At 40.9% G+C, this 21,896-nt stretch overlaps 2 protein-coding genes across 3 annotated transcripts; both read right to left on the reverse strand.

The window, feature by feature from the left end:
* Positions 1 to 1,518: 1,518 nt before the first annotated feature.
* On the reverse strand, positions 1,519 to 14,022 carry cnot6a (CCR4-NOT transcription complex, subunit 6a). Of its 2 annotated transcripts, none has more exons than XM_072439245.1 (12): positions 13,869 to 14,022; positions 12,463 to 12,584; positions 10,777 to 10,963; positions 10,615 to 10,700; positions 10,439 to 10,543; positions 10,134 to 10,202; positions 9,878 to 10,035; positions 8,332 to 8,486; positions 7,004 to 7,158; positions 6,699 to 6,932; positions 6,175 to 6,377; positions 1,519 to 5,570 (listed from the first exon to the last, which is right to left on the reverse strand). In XM_072439245.1, the coding sequence occupies exons 2-12, from the start codon at positions 12,572 to 12,574 to the stop codon at positions 5,355 to 5,357; spliced, it is 1,680 nt and encodes a 559-aa protein (XP_072295346.1). In that variant the 5' UTR covers positions 12,575 to 12,584; positions 13,869 to 14,022; the 3' UTR covers positions 1,519 to 5,354. The 2 variants fall into 2 exon arrangements, with proteins under 2 accessions (XP_072295346.1, XP_072295355.1); XM_072439254.1 differs by having other exon boundaries at positions 12,463 to 12,576; positions 13,869 to 13,999.
* A 439-nt stretch (positions 14,023 to 14,461) lies between these two features.
* simc1 (SUMO interacting motifs containing 1) lies at positions 14,462 to 19,656 on the reverse strand. Its single transcript, XM_072439268.1, has 10 exons — positions 19,478 to 19,656; positions 17,056 to 18,162; positions 16,359 to 16,594; positions 16,221 to 16,290; positions 15,803 to 15,951; positions 15,615 to 15,689; positions 15,407 to 15,538; positions 15,097 to 15,253; positions 14,860 to 14,944; positions 14,462 to 14,774 (listed from the first exon to the last, which is right to left on the reverse strand). The coding sequence occupies exons 1-10, from the start codon at positions 19,619 to 19,621 to the stop codon at positions 14,563 to 14,565; spliced, it is 2,367 nt and encodes a 788-aa protein (XP_072295369.1). The 5' UTR covers positions 19,622 to 19,656; the 3' UTR covers positions 14,462 to 14,562.
* Positions 19,657 to 21,896: the final 2,240 nt, after the last annotated feature.

The raw sequence follows: 21,896 nt of genomic DNA on the forward strand, positions 1-21,896 counted from the left end.
CCTTAGGGCGAGGAGACGTCAGTGAGAGGAGACGTCAGGGCGAGGAGACGTCAGGGCGAGGAGACGTAAGGGCGAGGAGACGTCAGGGCGAGGAGACGTCAGGGCGAGGAGACTTCAGGGCGAGGAGACTTCAGTGAGAGGAGACGTCAGTGAGAGGAGACGTCAGTGAGAGGAGACGTCAGGGCGAGGAGACATCAGGGCGAGGAGACATCAGGGCGAGGAGACTTCAGTGAGAGGAGCTATCAGGGCGAGGAGACTTCAGGGTGAGGAGACTTCAGGGTGAGGAGCTATCAGGGCGAGGAGACCTCAGGTCGAGGAGACTTTAGGGGGAGGAGACTTCAGGTCGAGGAGACATCCGGGCGAGGAGACTTCAGTAAGAGGAGCTATCAGGGCGAGGAGACTTGAGGGCAAGGAGACATCAGGGCGAGGAGACCTTAGGGCGAGGAGACGTCAGTGAGAGGAGATGTCAGGGCGAGGAGACGTCAGGGCGAGGAGACGTCAGGGCGAGGAGACGTCAGTGAGAGGAGACGTCAGGGCGAGGAGACGTCAGGGCGAGGAGACGTAAGGGCGAGGAGACGTCAGGGCGAGGAGACGTCAGGGCGAGGAGACTTCAGGGTGAGGAGCTATCAGGGCGAGGAGACATCAGGGCGAGGAGACATCAGGGCGAGGAGACATCAGGGCGAGGAGACTTCAGTGAGAGGAGCTATCAGGGCGAGGAGACTTCAGGGGGAGGAGACGTCAGGGCGAGGATACTTCAGGGCGAGGAGCTATCAGGGCGAGGAGACCTCAGGTCGAGGAGACTTTAGGGCGAGTAGACTTTATGGCGAGGAGACTTCAGTAAGAGGAGCTATCAGGGCGAGTAGACTTTATGGCGAGGAGACTTCAGTGAGAGGAGACATCAGGGCGAGGAGACCTCAGGTCGAGGAGACTTTAGGGCGAGGATACTTCAGGGCGAGGAGCTATCAGGGCGAGGAGACCTCAGGTCGAGGAGACTTTAGGGCGAGTAGACTTTATGGCGAGGAGACTTCAGTAAGAGGAGCTATCAGGGCGAGGAGACTTCAGGGCGAGGAGACTTCAGGGCGAGGAGACATAAGTGAAATTCACATTTGATTTTGTGGTTTGCATTTAATTTAAAGAATCTTCAAGAAATCAGATCTTTTTTTTTGTTTAGTTACATGTAAACATAGCCACTGCAACAACAAAAAAAGATCACTGTGTAGAAGCGTTGTGAATTGTGAAAAAAAAAAAAAGTAATTCAGTGATTTGGAGAAGTGGCACTTTACTAAGACGGCCTTTTAAACCAACCCACAGTGGCAGCGCTGGGTCAAGTGAAGTATGGAAATGTTCTTTTCATCGAGACATCGTTAGAATTAAACTCCAAAACCAAACTCCTTCAGTCAACCAACAAATAAAAGACTTGAGACTTGAGTCAGAAAAAACTATGAAAAAAGGAAGTCAAAGTCTAGAACAGACATAGAATTCATTTTGGATCACCATGCAAAGAAGAGATGACACCGCTTGAAACAGATAATATAGAATTTATTTTCAACCAGAAGTAGGAAAATACATAGGTAGGTGTAAAGGAAACAAGCAGATCCCGTAGTCAACAGAAAAATAAAGAACCAAACTATAGTCCAAAAGGAATGGAGAGGACGGCTAAGGGTACAACAGAAAAGCATTGTTTACCATTCAATTCTTTTGCAAACAGTATTGATTTGAAAACAGCTGCCTTGATTTCTTGTCTGGGTTAATGGACATTCTACATCATTGTGCAAGTGTTTTGTCATTATTATTCGCTTTTTTGCTGGTATTTAATGAATGGTAAACAATAATTGGTCCAGTGCATAAAACACAGTGACACAGATCAATATATGTACTCAGCTCGACTACAGATAGACAATCCTGATCATTGAACAACTACCACTAAAAACTGGCAGGGGCAAAAGAGATGAGTCAATTTACAAGATGGAGGTGACCAAAGTGTTAAAAAGGTATCGGGGGCAACAACCAAACTAATCCAGGGGGTTAAGAGTGAAGACGCAGAGTTTAAAAGCGAGCACAATTCGAAAGACTAAAGAGCTACATTTTTCAGGTAAAATATTTAAAATCAGAGTGAGTGAGTTGGAATGGTTGGGGGAATTATTGCCAAGTTCTTGGAGGAAAATGATGGAATGGAGAGCCAAAGTTGAAGAACAGGTATGGAGTTTGGAGGTGTTCATGTGAGTCAAGGAAAAGGACAATGCTTTCCTTTCAGCCCTACAGTTCATGAAGACTATGGTTAGTACTGGATGGACATGTTGGTCGGTGAAATGCGCTACAAGCAGCTTTGGTGTGCACCGTGACAGAAAGAAAGCGGCGCGGGAGTGGAGAGCAAAACAAGTGGCCTCTCGCCGAAGCATGAACTCAGCAAAGAATGAGCAGATTTTTGTCAAAGCCACAGTCACAAACGATGAGGGCGAGGGGGGAGATGGAAGTCGACCTGAAATTATGTAAAAACAAAATCTGTGACCATCAATAGTAGCTAGCTAGTGTAACAGAGAAACCACTGTGATGCACAAGAACTAGTGAGATGGACTAAGTACTGAAAACCATCACAGGATCAACACAACGGCACCAGTGATCTCTATTCACCTGCAGCCACTACAGAGACAGTGCTGCCACTACACTACTGGAACCGGCTCATCCGGCCAGTGCCACATCAAAAAATAAAGCTGAAAGATACGACCAAAAAGACTGAATATCCCTGTGCTTAAAGTGTCACCAACACCAAAGACCAGAGAAGATCCTCCTACGGCATTGCAAGAACAACCATCTACATGTCATGATTTCTACAGAGGATTTGGTTTGTGATGAGACAACATTTTATGGAAATTATTGAATTCAAATAAAAACAAAGTAGCAAACATAACACCATCATAGATTTCATGATTTACACATCAACAAACACAATTCAATATCATTTTAGAAAGGAAACATGAGATACATCTTTTATTCACACTTTACAAAAAGCTAGCCTTTAAATCTACTACAATACTAATGCCATTCAGAGAAAAAAAAAACTGGACACATTGGTTTCCATTAGAAAAAAATATGTTTAAAAACAAGAATGTGGGGCAAATAAATGGGTCAAACTTTATCTGAGGGCTAAATTTATAACTATTTACTTGCTTCCCACTTGCTTTAAAATGTTTTCAGATTACATGAAGAGAACCTTTAGTGGTGGACCAGGGCGGCTCAGCTGGGCCTAAGTGCTCAGTTTGTGGCCCATGTTAAAACACGGCTGCCTGAATAAGACGGGTGAGGTTTTCTCACAGCTTTAAGATGGGACAGGTGTATTCAGAGCAGCAGCTGAGGTCACCGCCCTTTTCTCTTGTGTCTCTAAAAGCAGAGTGGGCCTTCCACCTTCAGCAGGACAAAGGTAGGGTCCACAAATGGCACTATAACTGCAGTGACGGGTAAAGGAGCTGTACACAGGGGGATTAAAAGACACAGCTTAAATCTGTTGGTGGAGGTTAGTCTGAGGTCAGGAGGTTACAGGTGGGCAGGGCAGAGGGTCTGGACATAAAGCTGTGTGGGTGCTAAACAGGTGCTAACTCAGACAGTGGATTCTGAGGAGACGACCTGTCGTGTTCCAACAGGGCGATGAGAGCGGGGCAAAGGGGAAAGCATACCTGATTACTAATGAGCTTAATGAGGAGGAGGTGATTATACACATCATCATGACATTGTCATAGCTCATAAAAAAAGAAGTTAACAAAAATGACATAAAATCTTCAAATGTGTCGACAGTATTTAAAAATAAAAGGAGAAAAGGTTGTTCAGGCGTTCACCGAGTGTAAATAGTGCAAGACAACAACTGCTACAGCGAGGCACGATGTTGGTTTGTACAAGTGGGATTTGAGAACAGATGTGGAATCACTGTGGGCCGCTTTTAGTCGGGTGTGTCCAAATCTGATGGCAGCAGCGTGGATCAATGGCTTTGTTAATGGGCAAAAAGCAACAGGCAAACTTGACTGTGTATATTTACAATCGCAGCAATGTGCCAAAAACAAATGAGCAGAGAAGGGCGAAATTAAATACATTACTGAAAGTTAATCTCTGGGGAGTGCAAAGTAGTGACAGCGAACGCCTCGAACAACCTTTTCTTACGTCTTTTGTACAAGCTGGTAATATCAATTCATCTTAACATTAACTGGATAAAAATTTAGCCATAGTTTACAATACAATCTTTTTTCAAATCTGATCATAATTTACTCCTAGTACAAAAAACGCCAGAAAACAGGTCTTTTGTGGTTCATATACAATCATGTAAAGACTGAGTCGAGATTTCTATTCTGTACAAATACTTGTGAAAAACCACTGCTTTTGTGTATGGATTTTATGGCTGGGGAAAGTCACTACTGGCCTTGGAGACAGTGCTACAAATCTGTCTACGAATTAGCTGTGTTAGCATGTATGTTAGTCTGTGTACGTTAGCATGTGGGAGGACAGTGAGAGGAATGCTGGTTTTACTCCTGTGTCTCAGCCATTAGTTGCTCTCCTAAAAATCATTCAAATAAAAAGGAAAGATTAGTGGGGAAAAAGTGCCCCTCCAATCCCTCTCTCTTCAGCAGAGTTCCCCTGCCTAAAGGTGACCGTTTTGTAAGCTCCTAACACTAGACTAGCCTTGTGTTCACTATGAAAGGGGGCTAAACAGTCTGCAAACAGGACGGTAGCTGCACTTGTTGCCTCACATCCTCCCTGGAGCTCAACACTACAAGGGAAATTGAACTGTTGTAAATTCTTGTAGCACCAAAGGAGACCGAAGCACCACAGAATGACAGGAGGAAACGAGCGGGTGAAGCTGCTCTAAAGCGCCATCAGAGACCCAGAGCTCGGCGGGCATCTTACAGGGCCCTGCGGGCGCTGATCAGAGGTCTGAAACTGGTGTGTGCAGTCTTTGCTGGTTTGAATAGCAGCTTATTTTGCGGTGCCAATAAAGCCTTGGTTTCTCTTGCACTAAACAGACTGTGTGTGACAAACTAAATGAGCTACCGTCTGCTTAAGTTAAAAAGATAGCAACAAATAATGTGGCGGATTTGATAAAAAAAGGGGTTTGCAACCGAAAATTTTATACAAACATTGACTGAATTGAGCAGTTAAAAATAAAAACAGGAGAAAGAATAAAGAAAAATATAGAATATCTATAACATTATAGGAAATCCCTGTCGGCCAGACCTAACTGTACGTTTATTTTACAGGTTGTGTTTTGTCTTCCCTCCGTGCCGTGGGGGAGAGCTGGTAGTGGGAGGGAGAAGATTTAAAAACAGAGCTGCTGTGGTGGCGGCTCCCTCTGGTGGTGTGGCAGGGACTCACTACCTGCGCGCTGGCAGGTGCAGCCCATTGACCTGTGGCGGCGTGTTGGGCAGGAGCAGCTCCAGCTGAGCGAAAAGGGAGAAGTGGTCAGAGGGGATGTGGGGGTGCGGGCACCCAGTCACATTGTTCTCAACCAGCCAGTGGGGGTCCAGGGGGCCTAGGATCCCCAGCACGTTCAGGTGAGGCTTGGAGTAGAAAATGTAGTCGATCACACCCTGAGGACCACAAGAGCAAAGGGGGTCAAGCAAAATAAAGTCAGCTCAATAGGTCTTGTCCATTTGACACGCTAGAAAATGCTTAAACCCTGCCATCCTTTTGAAGATGGAAAGTAAAAGAGACTTACTGCAGCTATTTTCTAACAGAGGTGGGTTTTATCTGTCACTTTTTATTTTGTGTGAATTTACCCAGGAATGACAAAAACATGAACTTTAAAAGACTATGACCACTTGGCTTTTCGTGTCAGAATTGAAGAAGCTTGTAATTCACATGCCACGCATTGTAGAAAACAATCCATTTAGACACTTTTATTTGGTACAGTTGTTTGAGGAGGAGGAGGAGGACGACGAGATGTACAACTTATAATAGCCAACATCATAAACACACGTCCCTCTGAGACATTAGATTTACTGGAAGTTTATTTGGCAAATTGACAGAAGACAATCAAATTGTGACAAAACAATGTCATATCCTGATCACATCATGAGTCCTTCACAGGACAGATGGACACTACTACAGATCATTCACTGAGGTCTCCAGACTAACTGGCCTCGAACAAAATCTCAGAGTACTGTTGTAGGTTAAAGTTCTTTCAGTACGTACCTTAAAATCGAAGGTGTAGTTGGTGTAAGGCATCAGGCCGTTCTCGTAGGCGGTCTTTAGCTTGAAGCCGTGGGTGATCCTGCCGTTGGACGTGCTGTTCTTGCCGTTGCAGTTAAATTTGGTCAAACTGTCGCTGTAACGCAGCTCCTTGAAGTCTTTGTGAGTGCAGTCCACTCCACCAGAACTCAGGTACTCCACAACACCTGAGGAACAAGTCAAAGAAAGCCATGTGGTCATTCAGGTCCCTTTATGAGCGCTGCTTTTAAAAAGAGTACATAATGAGCTTAGTCATTTCCATATGTGAGCTGCAGGGACAGAACAGACCTGTCCCAAGGGCAGCGGTCTGATATTTATACATTTGACTAGCAAATCTCAACTCTATCAGTGACAGTGAAGATTCTGATAGTTCTGATCTTTGAACAGTTTACCATCTTGCCTTTGGAGTTTGCATTTGTGACCAGTTTTGTCACATATTTGTCACAAGTTTGACAGAGCCCAGCCCCAGCGCTGCGAGGACAACCTACCAGAGTCTGGGAGGGAGTTGAGGTCAGCGCACAGCACCAGGGGAATGGCATTGGTTTCTCCAGAGACAGACGATAACTTGAGGCTGCGCGTGGCCTTGTCCACAATGTTCTTCACCTCCGACAAGAACATCATGGTCTGGACCAGTTTGACATCCGAATACTCTGGGTCCCAGTGCATGTGAGCGTTGGCCACCAGGAGCAGCTGCTTCTCCATGCCGTGGAGGGATTTTCCGGCTTGAATGAAAAATATATTTTTAGTTCGTTTTTCCTATGTTTTATGTCGGTGTAAGAATCCGCAAACTTACAGGAGAGCTCCATCATCTCTTTGCGTACTTCGAGCAGCACAGCCACCCCGATGTTGTCCTTTGTCATGACTCTGTTGAGCATGGCCTCTGAGCCCTCAGAGTTGGCCATGGCCAGCTGGTTGAACTCCACCGTGTGTTTCTGCACTGCACTGAACCTGAGAAAAACAGTCATCAGCTGGAATTACAAGTTTGCCATGGTTTATTGTCAGCAGGGCTAGGTTTAGGGATCACATTTAGCAATATTTTTTTTTATTTTTCAAACCCAAATAAAAATGGCTTTCAGAATCGTTTTCCTGAAATTAGATATTTAATAAATGCCATTTAGCACCAAAACCACCACAAACGCTGCTCCGAACCACACGTTTTTACTGACCGAGTAATGGCCGTGGACCTCTGAAAAGACCAAAGCATATCATTGGGGATTGCAGATGACTGGATCTCATTCTCCAATAACATTTGATGAATTGCCCAGCCTTAAATGTCAGTACATGGAATTATGTCAAACCAAATCAGAGTTGACGGCAGTGGACAGCATAGTCGATCTGATACAAGAACATTTCAGTCTTTTCAGTAAAATGCTTCTGAGAGTTGACCTGACACTGCCTCTGGAGTTCACACATGTTGCACTGAAAACACGTGTAGTTTTTAGAACAGGGCGATAAATCTCCCATTGAGACATCAATGTAGTTCATTTTTATCAATATGAAAAATGATCGGCTCAGCAGAACTACTACTCAAAAATGTAAATTATATTTAGATACTGGATAAACATAAGCTACACACAAATACCATTGCTGTCCGTTCATTAGGTTTGGTAAATGTTATTTAAATCTGTCAAATATGGTTCATTCTGGTGGACTTTAAGTGGAATAATGCTTTCATTAGAGCATGAGTAAGACAAGTTTATACAGAACTTTATCACATAGATAAGTATAGGGTATAATCATTTTCAACATAATAGTACTTCTTTATGTGGTCTTAAACTAGTTCTGATAAAGTTCAAAATGAGTAGACAATTTTTTGTATCGATACTTCTTCAAATGCGTATTAAGTTTTAGTATCTGATACTTTTTACAACACTAATCTCCAAGTGAATTTTTTTTTTTCTATATTGAGGAAGTAGAAATGTTAGTCTACAAAGATTAGACTAGTTTTGGATATTTAGCATATAAACTGTATATCAATATATTTTTGGGTATGTTATTAGTTTTAATCAGGAACATCGCCCAGCCCTCGTAGAAATAAACACATCTACGTTGTTAAAACTGTGATATTCAAGTTACTGTGAGCATCGCTGATCAGTTTGTGTGGAAAATATCTGGACATACTTTTCCGACTTGTAGAAAATGGCGCAGCCGTCTACATGCTTCCGGTCCGACTCAGACATCGTCCTGGCTCGAGACTTTGGACTGAAGAAGCCTTCGTAACCCTGCTCTTTCAGCTCGGGCAAAAAGAAGTTGTAGTATTGCTCGGTCTCCACTTCCTGTAAGGCAGAGTGCGTCAGAAAGCTCTCCAAACACTAGTCATCTTTTGGATTGTCCATCAGTCAGACAATAGTAGCCTTGGGGATTTTATTGCCTCTAAGCATATTAAAATGGGGCAAGAAGACAGTTTTCATAGATTGCAAATTTAACATGTGTTTTTGCATCAACTTGTCGACTAATGAACAACTAAAGTGCATATGACAGATTCTCATTCTCATGTCTTTTTAATTATAGCTTAGTTTGGTGGGATAAAACCTGTTGTAAATAGTTATTATAAGAGCTGAGCTCTAAAGTCATCAAAAAAGGGACAGTCTATCAAAAATGCAATGACAATTTACTCAAAATTGTTCAATAATTTAACATAAGTGTTAACAAAGGATCATCATTTGTGTCCCTTGTTTACAATATGATTGCTAGGTAACTGTTGAGACATCGATTGGGTAATTCCACATCTGTGCAGAAGTAACATTAAACACGTTAAACATTACAATTTTCAAACGGAGTAAAAATTGGCAACTTGTTTTGGCATATTTTAACTACAATCATGTTCACTATGTTTTAGTGAAATGTCTAACTTGTCATACAGACTTTAAAGAGGTAGTAGACTAGTAAGGGTGAGACGAGACAATTTTTACGAGACAAAACTCGAGACAAGAGATTTTGAGCGAAATGCCTCAGAGAAAGACAACGTTGCAACTTTGGCCCCCAACAAAACAGTCTGCTTCAAAGACCAACTCAGCAGTGTGAATTGCCACATGAATCACAACTGATTATTATGATTGTAAAGAGAACTGACTGAATGAAGCTTTGTGAGAAACGGCTACTTCACTTTACCAGAACAAGCTGGTTTCATCGTTTCTACCCCTTGCCCAACCTTTCCCATGTGAAGACCCATGTATGCAAACTATAATCAAAACCGCCTCTTTTGGAGAAGAATTTAACTCTGCACCTGATGCACTTATGTCTTTACCGTTCGCGAAAATTCATCAAATAAATACTCACAAAAAATACATTCCGTTTTCCTTAGATTTCTACATTCATTTTTCATTAATTTCCAGAAGACACTACTCTCAATATCCAATACATCAGTAAAACTAAGGTCATTTACATGATCTGACGCTTTCCTTTCCGACTTTAAACTAAATTTGGGTGTGACTTGATTTCAAATGAGTTTAAAGTGTTTTGTCAGAATACAGTATGTCCACTATAAGCCTGTGTGTGGAGGGGTTTAACTGCAGTCTCAATAATCTGGTGTTAACAACATCGTCAGACTAGTCCAAGTCCCTATTGGCGTTTTTAATTAAATTAATCTGGTGTGCGTTTTTTTGTTCATTTTCTGTACACATGCAAAAACTAGTAACTACTAGAGTAAATCGTTTTTGGACCTCACCTGCAAACTGATGATGTCTGAATTGCAGCCGAGGATTTCTTGTATGATGGACTTCTTTCTGTATTCCCAGTTTAGAGCCCAAGACGGACAGTAGCCGTACAGTTGTCGAGTGGCGTACTTATCACACAGCACATTGTAGCACATCACTGAAAACAGCGCTAAAGAAAAATACATTGCAAGGCTTAGCTTTATCATCATTTACAAATAACACATTTCCCATCAAGCCAATACATCTGTTTTTTCTAGTCCAACTCACCTGATGGCCGCGCTCGGTCAGGCTCCAGCAGTGAAATCCACGACCGAGCCGGAGGCTGCTCTGTTGGTACTGAAGAGACAGAGGAATCCTTTACCATCTTTTAGGGATTCAACAATACCTTACATATTATTAAAGACAGATCATTTAGAAGGAAAACCAATCAAATAAAGTCAGAAACCTGTGTTTACCACAGAGTTGCGAGTTAATTTAATGCCACGTCTAAACTGGTTCTAGCTTTTAAAAGTTTATAACCGTCATTTCTGGGTCTTTTGACATAGGGACTCTTAAGGATTTTTAGAACTCACTGCGCTTGATCGCTCCTGCCAGATTGTCTAACAAGTAGTTGAGCAGTCTCCGTGTGCCATCAGGCTCCTGGTAGAGGCTAATAATTTCTTGTGCAAGTGGGTTTCCTAACAAAAGATGTCAGTTTCAAAACACAAAAGATTGAAATTATCAAAAACAAATGTTGCAGGAAAGTCACCTTTCAAGCCCAGTGTTTGTAACTGAAATAGTTTTCCCAATTCAAATGGTAGAACCCGCAACTGGTTGTTATTTAAAAGCAGTTCCCTGTCGAAAACAGATACAATCAGAGTAATGCAAACATAAACTCTGGATAAAATACAAGCTAAGATCGAAATGCTACCTGAGAGAAACCATGTTGCCGAGCTCAGCCGGCAGACTCCTGATCTTATTGGATGAGAGATCCAGGTACACCAGGTTGTGTAGTTTGGCAATGTCTGGCGGGATGCGTGACAAAGAGTTATCACTGATGTGCAGGGCAGTAAGATGGGTAAGAGACCACAGAGCTGTGCTGAGACTCCTTACACGACCTGTAACAGGTAAGACAGACAAAGAGTTAGGATGGAGGTTTGGATCAAGCCCCAGTGGTTCTGCTCGGAGGAGCCACTGCAACTATGTGCCACCACAACGGGCCAACCTCATCTGCACGTTATTTGGGAGGTGGGTGAAACTTGCCTGGGATCCAGAGCCGTGTAATCAGGTTTGTTTATTTCAGTGATGGGGGGGAAAATAGAGGAGCTAATTGGCCAGCTATTATTTACAACAAAATGAAACTTTTGTTTTGTGCTTCGCTCATTGTTTTTGCATAAAACTGATGTTTTTTTACTTCCCTGTGCTTCCCTCCTTTTTTCCTCTAAGCAGCCACGTTTGTTTTGATACAACTTTGCCAAACTGGTAAAACCGCTTTCCAGTCCACACATCTTTGTAAAGTATTGCAGAGGTGTGACCAGGCATAGAACCACCAGAGGGAACGATTTTCTTCAGAATCATAAAGTCTGAAGTCTCCTGCAGTTTTCAAGACCATTGGCAGCACGAGGGAAGAGTGGCCAGCACTCTCGCCTCGCAACGAGAAGGTCCCAGGTTTGACTCCCAGGCCAGACATGGTTTTGTGTGAACAGGACACTGGTTTCCCCCATCAACTCAAAACATGTACAATAGGTAAAGGACTACAGTAGTCCTGACCAAGCCTGGCACAAGATCTGGAGAAGGCTCCCCCGTGCACTGCACTGCAGAGATCACTGCTCCTGAAGATTGGTCAAATGCAGAGGCCAAATTTTCCCTACAGGGACAAGTATACCTTAACCTTCAACCATTGCCAAAACTGTTGAGCATTTCTACACTCAAATTTCAATTACTACGAGCCCATGGATGTATATTGGTATCATGGCTCTGTTACTAAATGTTTTCTTCCTTTTCTCCCTGGTTAGTGTCTTGCCGTCACCAGAAGGAACACAGATTTAAATCACTGGAAATGGGGTCTTTCTTGTTAAGTATTTGCCCAAACAGGGGCATATATTTTAGTTCTAAAATGGGAACAGAATCTGCTTTTCTAGTGCATGACTCTGTAGTAGAGGTGGGGAGACTATGTGAATATCGTATTGAAAAAAATGCAATTTTTAAATATAATTTAGAAAAAAAAAATAGCAAACTGAAAATGGGGAAAGAAATAGTGCGGCAAACGTACAAGTAATGGTATACCAAGTGATCTTTCTGCACTTTTAAGGGTAATTTTAGTCATTTCCATTTGTTTGACACTTAACACAGATGTTACCGTCTTACACCAGCTAGCCGGTTCATTTTTAATTATTATTTGTCTACATTACTTTTTGAACTCCAAAAATAGCTTATAGCTCAGGGGCAGATATTCATTCTACAAAAAAAATAAAACACCAATTCACAAGTCACTACACCATTGTCAGCACCGGAAGTGATTGCCCTTATTTTGATTAGTTAAAAATGAGAAAGCCATCATTTTGGTAGAATCTTGTGACAAACACACACCATAAACACAGACAAAAACACAACTCACCACTAATTTCCAGCTCAGCCCAATATGACTTCTTCCCGTTGGCTGCTTCCTCGGTGGACATAATTGTGTACATCCGCCTTGGATCCGGCGGGTCATATTTTTCCTTGGGCATTCCTATAACACTAAAGTAACATCAGTCAGTTAAACAAATCGGCGTTTCAAAGGCTATGCCACATTTTAAAAAATAACATGACTCTCAATAAATCCTTACTTAAAGCAATACAATGTATGTTTTCTGGTGGAAGACATACTTGTTTCATAAAAATGGTAATTGTATAAACTTATTTGCCTCAAATATTTTTAAAGTAAAAGGTGTTTTTACTGCCCAAAAATACTTTGTTTGCTGAATGTTATTAAACATTGCGTTACATTCCAGTCAAAATAGCATCATCTCCAAGAAGAAAGGGAGAATTGGGACCCTCCACCTTACAACTCACGAAGTGCGCCTGTAAATCATAGTCTTTTAATTCTAATTTATCTCAGATTATATTTTTACCACTTCTAGAATGTTTTCCATCACGTTTGATACACTTAGTTTTATTAGAAAAAGTATACGCCAGTTGATGACGGGGCATTACCCACATCTTATAAGAGCAACAGAACATTTAATGATACTGGGCATTTGCTAACTAAAATAGACGAAAGGCGCTGCTAATTGGTGCAATGCCCAGTTAAACGAGTGAGATTACACTTTACATAACACAGACCAACCGGCAACATTGTGAAGCTACAGCGTGACTGCCGACTGCAAATGAAACAGTAAATGTTTAAGACAACGCACACCGTAAATATCACAATGTGGCGCTTCCCGTGCCACGATAACGTTAGCAACAACACATGAAACTGGGCTAACTGATTAGCCTAGCTTAACCTAAATAGCCAGGTTAGTCATCAAAGTAACGCTGCACATAAACATTGCCGGGCCCGATTTAATTTCCATATAAAGGAAGGATTACATGAGATAACATCAAGGGCATTTGCCTTTGATTGAAAGTAAAATGAAGAGCAGGCAATTTCTAGAAATTGAAACTGGGAGATTTTGTGCATGTTGTTTACATAATAGCGGAACACTAGCATGCGCATTAACAGCTAGCTAGGCCACGAAGTATCAACTCGTTCAGCCGACAATTGTCCTTTGGAACTTGATAGAACAATAATATTTACATTAACACGGACGACAAATGCACGCAAAGCTTCACATGTCGTCTGGAAACAATAGTGAGCAATTAGCCTAGCTTCTGTTAGCACGTTAGCTCGAAAGATCCGAATAATTCTGAGCTACGTAATGATTTCTGTTCAGCTGTGCTTTATTGTAAGATATTGTACCGTTCATAGAAAATGCGTTAGACGTGCGTTAGAATTAGAGGGAAAATGTTCATATCACGGGAGGAGGATTTCAGTTTTACCTTCAAGAGCATACCAAACAGCGAGGACGACTGCGTGTTCTCTTTTGTTTTCTAGCTACTTCTCCCCCGTTTCCGCTGCTGTATCATGGCGACTGTCAGGGCTTTTTTCCTCTCTGACGATAACTGCGCTTCTTCCCATTGGCCACAGTGTAGACAGGCCAACCAGCTGTTGAGCCGGGCTAAACACACCATTTAAGTGAAAAAATAGGCCCAAAGGTAAAAAAAAAATGCATAAAAACGTCTATGCCACAAGACCGAACAACAAAATGTGATCGCGTTACAAGCAGTGGTGGGTAAGTCACTTTTTGAAGAAACAGTTGTTTTGTGTCATTTCGTTGGGGATACTAGAATATGAGCGTTATTTAATGTGATTGGCTGTCCAATAAGGCTACATAAACTGTACCCAAGCTGTAGTTCTCAAGTAAAGGTACAGTAAAGTAAGCCAGTCACATTTATTCTTCGTGAGAATTTTTTTTTTAATTTTGTACTTCTCTTTATACCTATTCATTTGAAAAAGGGTTTGAGCTAAACCATTTAAAATGTGTAGTCAAAATAAAGACATAAAAGACGTAATTGTTGTGTGTATTTGTATTTTTGAATTACAAAGACAATTAAAAAAATAAATAGGTTCAACAATTAAATAATGGCAAAAATTGTACATCTCTACATCAAACATCTTAAACGTATCAAGCATTTAACACTGACAGACATCCATTAAATGATCCTGCAGGTAAGTGAGTGACTCCTCCACATGTAGGGGTAGTGCTTCACCAATGTCGTCCTGAGATCTGGACAGGAAAGCCTCAACTGCTTCACGCACCGCACATTTGGACACCATGTCTTCAGGCTTGTAAATCCATGAGCCAACTTTGATTGTTTGTTCTGTCCTGGAACCACTGAAACATTCTAAATTGAAAAAAAAATATATTTTTTAACGAGAAGGGTTATGTAATTTAACCATGGCTTGTTGTAAGTCGTAGGGCAGGCTTACGTTTCATTGTATTGCTGTAGCTGAGCAAAAACATCCAAAGATGATGGATTAGTTCTTCCCATCGCCGCCACTTATCTGTGCCATCCTAAGAACACATGTAAACAATAGTTTAGTTACGACATAAAGTAAAAGCTTTTCAGCTGACACAGCAAACCAGTCACATGGTGTTTTGGCTGCCAATGTCATCTTTTTTTTACTGTATGAAAGGACAGGGGAAAATACAGTTGTAATATTTACAATCGGGTCCAGTGGCAGGGTGCAGTTCTTCAGAAAGTGGAGCATAAGACTGAGCGACATGGGCATAGAGGTTTTGACTGGGCAGAAATAGTCCAGTAGATGTTGCAACAGCTTACACCTAAGCTGCCTGCTCTGCAGACTCTCCAGCAGCAGCATTCTGCAGGCCAAGAACAGATCACTATTATAAAACAACAAAACTACAACTAGTGTAACAAATATAGCGGAGTCACAATTATTAAACAAAGAAATGCCCTTTCATTGAAAAATATGATTATTTGCTATTATTGCTCTAGTATATGTATTATTGAACCTTTGTGGTCGCAGTGGTACGTTGCTGACGAGCATGTGGAAAAACTCCTGAGAAAGCTTGACAGAGTTTATAACTGGAGAGCAGTCCACCTCTAAAGCCAAAGACAGCATCTTCTGGAAGACGACCACCCTTCTGCAGAAGCAAGGGACCAAAGTTATTAATACATATTTATAATTTTATATTATGTAGAAAACCACAACTTCCTTACCTGGTGTGATCTCCTTTAACATCACTACCATCTGTTGATTTCTCAATTGCAGAAAACAGCCACTTACAGATGTCCCTAAATAGAGTATTAACACTATAGATCTTCGCTTCTCACTCACACGCTTGAAAGTACCGGTAACAAAACTAAAAGTCCAGTTGCACATACAAATCTATTAGACAACTGCTTACCTAATATGAGGAAACTGCCGATCAAATGACAACAAGGCTTTGGCAATAGACAGATAAAGTTCAGAAGTTGATTGTTTGGTTTTGAAATCATCCTCCAAGGTCTGCACTGCATACTCCAGGAACATGCACACACTTTCAGGACGCAGTTCCTTGGGGCCGGAGAAAGGAAAAGTTTAAGAAACAACAAATTATAAAGAAAATATGCACAAAATACACAAGGTTTAAATTTAGAATGTATAAACAAGGGATGTTTTGTGGTGGGATTTTTAGTTACACATTATTCTCCACATAAGAAATGATCATTCTTATGTTTGCTTCTAAATTTCATCGTTAACTTTTGACCTGATTACCAATTGACCAAACAATTCCAAACATCCCAAAGGCTGAAAAGGTCATGCAGTCACTAGGTCAGTATAACCTTCTTTTCCATGACGCTGTTTAACATTTCCCAATTCCATGAAACAGATTCATCATCCACAATGTGATGCCTGTAAAACAAAGAATGCATTAAAACATAACACTAAAACAAATAAACATTTAGCTCTCACTGTCTAACCTTTGTGTTTTCATCAGAAGCCTGAAAGCTTGCAAACTATTGTGATGTGGAGACTGTGGGTTGAGCAGGATGTCCTCCAGCAGGTGGAGGGTGATCTCTTTGGGCAGGTAGAAACCAGGCTGTAGCAGGTCTGACAGAAGCTCTAGAGTTCCCTCTGGATAACTTTCCTGCATGGTACTGTACACCATACTCAGGCTCCGCTGATTAAGCATCTGTGGAGGACTTTCTCCAGCCCTCTTTAAATAGAAATATTATAATTATTACAAACAAGATCCCTCATTTGTCCAGAAGTGATCCGGCGTAGAAAAAGATTCACCCACGAGTGTTACAGAGAAAACAGCCACTGCACAAAAGAGTGTATAAACACAGAAGGCATTCCAATTCCAGTGAGGTGGAACAAGAACAAGAGATGGATTGAAAGAGAGGCCATTTTTGTGATTAAATAAAGTTCCTCTTTGAAAAGAAAATGTGGTGTAATATGCCTGTTGTCAAGTGAGATTGCAATAGGACTGTAATGTCCCAAAACAGGTCTTATTCAGCTCAGAGCTGTATAAAGTCAAGCTGTATGAAGGCAAGTTTCCCAGCACCTTGAGTTGAAAATGACGTTCGGTTGGAAGACATTACTGGTACTTTTTGGACGATTATATTGTAATATAGCAAAAAGGTACGGATAAATATTTTAAAACAACATTCTTACCAGATCATCACCTCCACAATGCATTAATCTCTTGACAGCAGCAGGACATACATAATATTTATCATCTTCTGAGGGTGATGTACAGTCCATGTTCAGTCCAAGTTCAAAGTCTGCCATCTCATCATCTCTGCTTTCCTCCCAGCTAAAAGACACTGGACTATTTTCTTCAATATTATCCCCAAAGGTGTCCGAATATATTGTTCTAGACACTGATAGGACAGATTCAGGGGAAGGACTACGGCGAACGGACTCTTTGTCAAATGTCACTTCATCATATTGTGATTTAAGTAGTTCTGTCATGTTTAAGCTTTCACATATAGGTCTTGTTTTCATGAGGTCATTGACATCACAACAGGGAAATGCAGAGGGACAGGCAGGAGAGCAGTTAGATCTACTAAATACTGGTTGAAGAGTTAGAGTTCCAACAGGGAGAGAAGGGCTGGAGGCACGCAGCTCATTTGATAATCCACTTTGTCCTTTGTTGGACGCAGAAGCATATGCTGGCGAGGGAATAGATGAAAGTTCCTCAGTGCTTTGTGTTAAAGTTGGCTGAGAGAGTTGATGCTCTTGTTGTAAATGGTCAGCCTGGCTACGCTGAGCCACAGAAGAGTTTCTGTGAAATCCGGTGACTTGTTCTTGGCAGGAAATGCTCCGTGGCATCTCCATAGAGGGCTGAAGGCCGTGAGGTGTTGTTGTATTTGACGAGTCTCTTGGATCGTTGCCGTCACATCGTTTAAAATGCAATGACATTGTCTCACCACTTTTGATCACACTGACTTTATCAGATGTTAAAAGTTCACTATAGTTCTTTTCAAGAATGGAGAGTCTCTTTAACACTACTGATGTTGTCAGCTGTGTTTTTTGTCTCCTTTCTACACAATCTTGGTTTCTTTCTAAACTAATTCTTAAGTTTCCTGGACACTCAAGGGACTTATAATCAGTTTTAACTAACTGGCTGTCACCTGATGGTACATTCAATAACTCCTCCTGGTCTTTACACCTACTTTCATTCTCAGTCAAGTCCACGACTGCTGATGTTGGAGTAAATCTTGAAAATATGTTTAGTTCTACAGGAGCCAATCTTGGGTTTGTGAGGTCACAGTTACTCTGTAGAAAAAAACATAAAAGAAAAACGACATACCTAAGTCAGTATAGAACGCCTTCAAGACTCTCAAAGCACTTTTCTTTCATTCACTTGATTACTGTAGCCACGGCTGCCCTGGAATAGGTTTTGTGCCATCAGCCTCTTGGACCATGAACATATTCATACACTGAGGCAACGTGGGGGGAAACAAAATATGATGTCTTCTGAATGGAAAAAGGCCTAAAAATTTGTATAAAACAGGAAGCTGAACTCAAAGAAAACTGAACTTAAGAAACAATTTAGTTTGTCGAGTCATCTTTGCGAGAATTCATAGGATTTAATATGACTTTTTCCTCTTCGTCAGACAAGACAAGACATTTGACAATTCAAAAGATAAAATAGTGATGATGATTTTAATTGTGTTGTATGGAAGCATAGAGTCAATAAAACCAGCTATTATCACTTTTTTTGTATTAGATTATGATTGTTGATGATTGAGTGTTTTTCAAACTTCCTATAAGTTATCTGTTCTTTTCCTCTGTATCTACCTGCGTTGCAACAATGAAATTTCCCCATGTGGAACAATAAAGGATTATTTTATCTTATCTTAAAAGGTTTATTTCCATTGTCAGTGAACAAAATTCACAGGTTAGGAACTTGCTTTGGTGATTCGGTGCAACATACAACAATGAACAACAATGAAGAAAAAATATATAAAATAAGGCATGAATTAATAAAAAAAAAAAAATTGACTAATAATATCAAAATAGACTTAAGTATACACAAACTTGTACAGTTAAATCTACAGCAGTGCAAAAGTTCACGTTTTCACCTGATACTATCACGAAATAATGTGATACTATCACCAATTTCAATAAATTAAAACATGAAACTGAAGACAAAATAATAATAATACTACAATAAAACTAAAAATATTTTTTTTTAACGCCATGTCAGATCAACGCTTCCATAGCCTCGCTATCTCAAGTGTCCTTTTTCACCACCTGAAACAGATATAACTAGTTAATTACTAAACAGATAACCCTAAAAAATAACTTAAATTGAGTATTTTGTACCTTAAAAAGGACATTACTCAAAGTAATGTATGATACATTTGAATAAGTCATAAGATAAAATAACGTTATATAGTTTGATAATTACTAGCTAGTTGAGTTTATAGTGTATGTTATCCTCACCCTGGGTTAACCCAAACCTCTCACGTTATCCCAGAGTTCACTTTAGATGAATGAACAACGTTGTCAGATAGAATTACCTTGTACAGGTGAAGTGCTTGAGTATAACGCGGTAGCAGTGCATTTGTCTGATTTGTAAACATACCAATGGCGTCTTGACGTCGAGGGCGGAGACGTCCACCCGCACCGAGGACAGCGGCAACATCGCGTTTTTATTGGAATAATAGCCCACAACCTCCAGCTCAGAATCACTGTCGGAGTCCGAGCTCAGAGTGATCACTACAGCCATTTCTGACGCTTCTGATCAGCTTTCAGTAGAACAGTAGAACAAAGTACAACCTGACGCAGCCACTACTGACGTCACAAAGGTAAAGAACACTACGGTAGTCTTGCTCTTGACAGATAGAATCTCTGGTTTGCCAGTGGCTCCTGAGACAATCTACTGCCCATGGTCCAATACCGTGGTCAAAGCGATGGTTGTTCCCGTTCAGGACTTGTCCTTCAACATAAAAAAGAACCCACTAAAACGTACCCATTTGATTACCAAAGCTACAAGTTTGCATTTACGAAAAAACGGTGAGACGTACTTCCGTGTTTTCATCAAGGAACACACAAAGAGAGACACTCATTGGATAACCCGAGTGACGCAGCACGTGGGGTTAAAGGTTAGCGCGTATATGATCCTCTCTTAGTGGTTTGTTGCCATCTAGTGGCCGAGTATGGAGACTACACCTGCAATCCTGTGATAGGTCCATAAAACGATCACTTTGAAAATACGTGCCCTATTTATAATTGGATACATTCCGAAAAATAATGTCTCATGCCCAAATAATGTCTCAAAATCCAACAAAGAATGCTATTGTAAACGACATACATTTTATTTATACGTTTTGTGGATGGAAATGCAAACAAATGTACAAATGTTTGCATTTCCATATAATTTCATTGACGTATTTATATATCATTATTATTATTTTATTATTATTATTATTATTATTATTACTATGATGTTTTATTGACTCATATGGTCTATTAATGTATTGATTGGTTTATGCTTTGGTTTCAGAGTGACGCAAATCCAGCACCGTTTACATCAAGATTGAATAGACTACTGCCCAGCAAGAAAACGTGCCTAGTTAAAATAAACCATGCATTAGGCCTTTTAGTGCCACCAATGCATTAGATGCGCGCGGTGTGTGCGTGTAATATTCTCATTGATCACTGGACGGCGCACATGTTGCACAAGAAGATTCAGTTATATTTCAGTTCAGCGTCAGGGTTTATTTATGTCGCGTCAAAAATTGTAAAAGGACTTGCAATTCCTGATCCCGACAGCGTGTTTAAGTTGTGTGCTGTGGGGTGCAGTAGACTATTGCAGAAAATGTCACAGATGACCTCAAAACGGTTGGCTGTTAGTCTTGCTTGTGACACTTTGAATCTATCCAAGCTTAAAGTAAGTTTATAAAATTGGGAGCTGGGAGTTGGGATATTGTTGGTGCGGTATATTATTCTGGAGGCAGAACTTTCACTGCCTCTTATTTCATTCTGATAAGCTTTGCATGTATAGCAGTCTATTCCACCGGCTGTTTGAGGTTAGTGCCATGTCTGTTGTGCAAGTTTGCCATCTGTTTGACGAAAAAATAAATAAATAATAAGACTGAATGAACGCTGTGAATAAACAAAGTGTTAGAATGTGAATGATCTTTTAAGTTAATCTACAGCCCGCATTATAAATCTGAAAATGTCATTACGAGAGAAGTTTGAGTAAATGTAAGATAAGTGTGCATTCTTTAACCGAGTATGATGAATCGTTTGACATTAAATGCACATCACTGTCGGCCTATTTTGACTTTATCTCAATAAATTAACTATTTACCTCTAAGCTGCAGTCACAGATTTGTCCCACTTAGGTGAATCATGAGTGACAGTGATCAGTTAAACCTTTTTTGGCTCTTTTCGGGCTTGACGGCCTCTGCGCAGGGATAAATGCTCTGAAAGTACAAGCCTCTGAAGCACATCTAATTGCACTCCGAGAAGGAAATCCAAGTTCAATTAGACACAAAGCAGACCGACGAGTCCTAAATCTGCCTCCACAACGCTCCTGTCCATACAAGGGCAAACACAAACTAAACCCCTGCAATCAGAGCATGCAATAAACCACAGCACGACCAAACAAGAGAGCATTGAGACGTCGAAGATGGGGCCAACTGGCTTCAAGACAACGTGCAACAGAAAGTGAATCACTCTGGACTGAAAATAGAAAGCAACATCTTTTCAGTGTCAAGCTGTGAAACGAGAATGGATCATATGGAATCAAATTAAATCGTGTGGAGGAGGACACAAATTAACATAAATTATTTGTTTTTCTGTTTTTGGGGAGCTCCAACGTTCTCTTTGTGCTGATCCATTGTCTGTTTCAACACCAAAACAAAATGTGATGATTTGAGGAGTAAACCTTTAAATAATGGTGATGAACAGAGGAGTTAAACCTGTGTTTCTTAAACAGGTTTGAGCAAAGGCTGTATTTGCAGGACTCTCATGTTTTGCAGGTCAGTTGTGCTTTC

Source organism: Eucyclogobius newberryi, unplaced genomic scaffold, assembly GCF_026437365.1.
Source record: "Eucyclogobius newberryi isolate DKJ021-1_F unplaced genomic scaffold, fEucNew1.0.hap1 SCAF_11, whole genome shotgun sequence".
Taxonomy (NCBI): Eukaryota; Metazoa; Chordata; class Actinopteri; order Gobiiformes; family Gobiidae; genus Eucyclogobius; species Eucyclogobius newberryi.

Excerpts from the sequence above, each read along its gene's own strand:
- cnot6a (XM_072439245.1), bottom strand. The coding sequence starts at position 12,574 with ATGCCCAAGGAAAAATATGACCCGCCGGATCCAAGGCGGATGTACACA. Across the intron at positions 8,487-9,877 it reads CAGACATCATCAGTTTGCAG|GAAGTGGAGACCGAGCAATA; the intron begins GTGAGGTCCAAA and ends TCTGCCTTACAG. Across the intron at positions 6,933-7,003 it reads AGAGATGATGGAGCTCTCCT|CCGGAAAATCCCTCCACGGC; the intron begins GTAAGTTTGCGG and ends TTTTCATTCAAG.
- simc1 (XM_072439268.1), bottom strand. The coding sequence starts at position 19,621 with ATGGCTGTAGTGATCACTCTGAGCTCGGACTCCGACAGTGATTCTGAG. Across the intron at positions 15,539-15,614 it reads GTTAAAGGAGATCACACCAG|AAGGGTGGTCGTCTTCCAGA; the intron begins GTAAGGAAGTTG and ends TTGCTTCTGCAG. Across the intron at positions 14,775-14,859 it reads CTACAGCAATACAATGAAAC|AATGTTTCAGTGGTTCCAGG; the intron begins GTAAGCCTGCCC and ends TTTTCAATTTAG.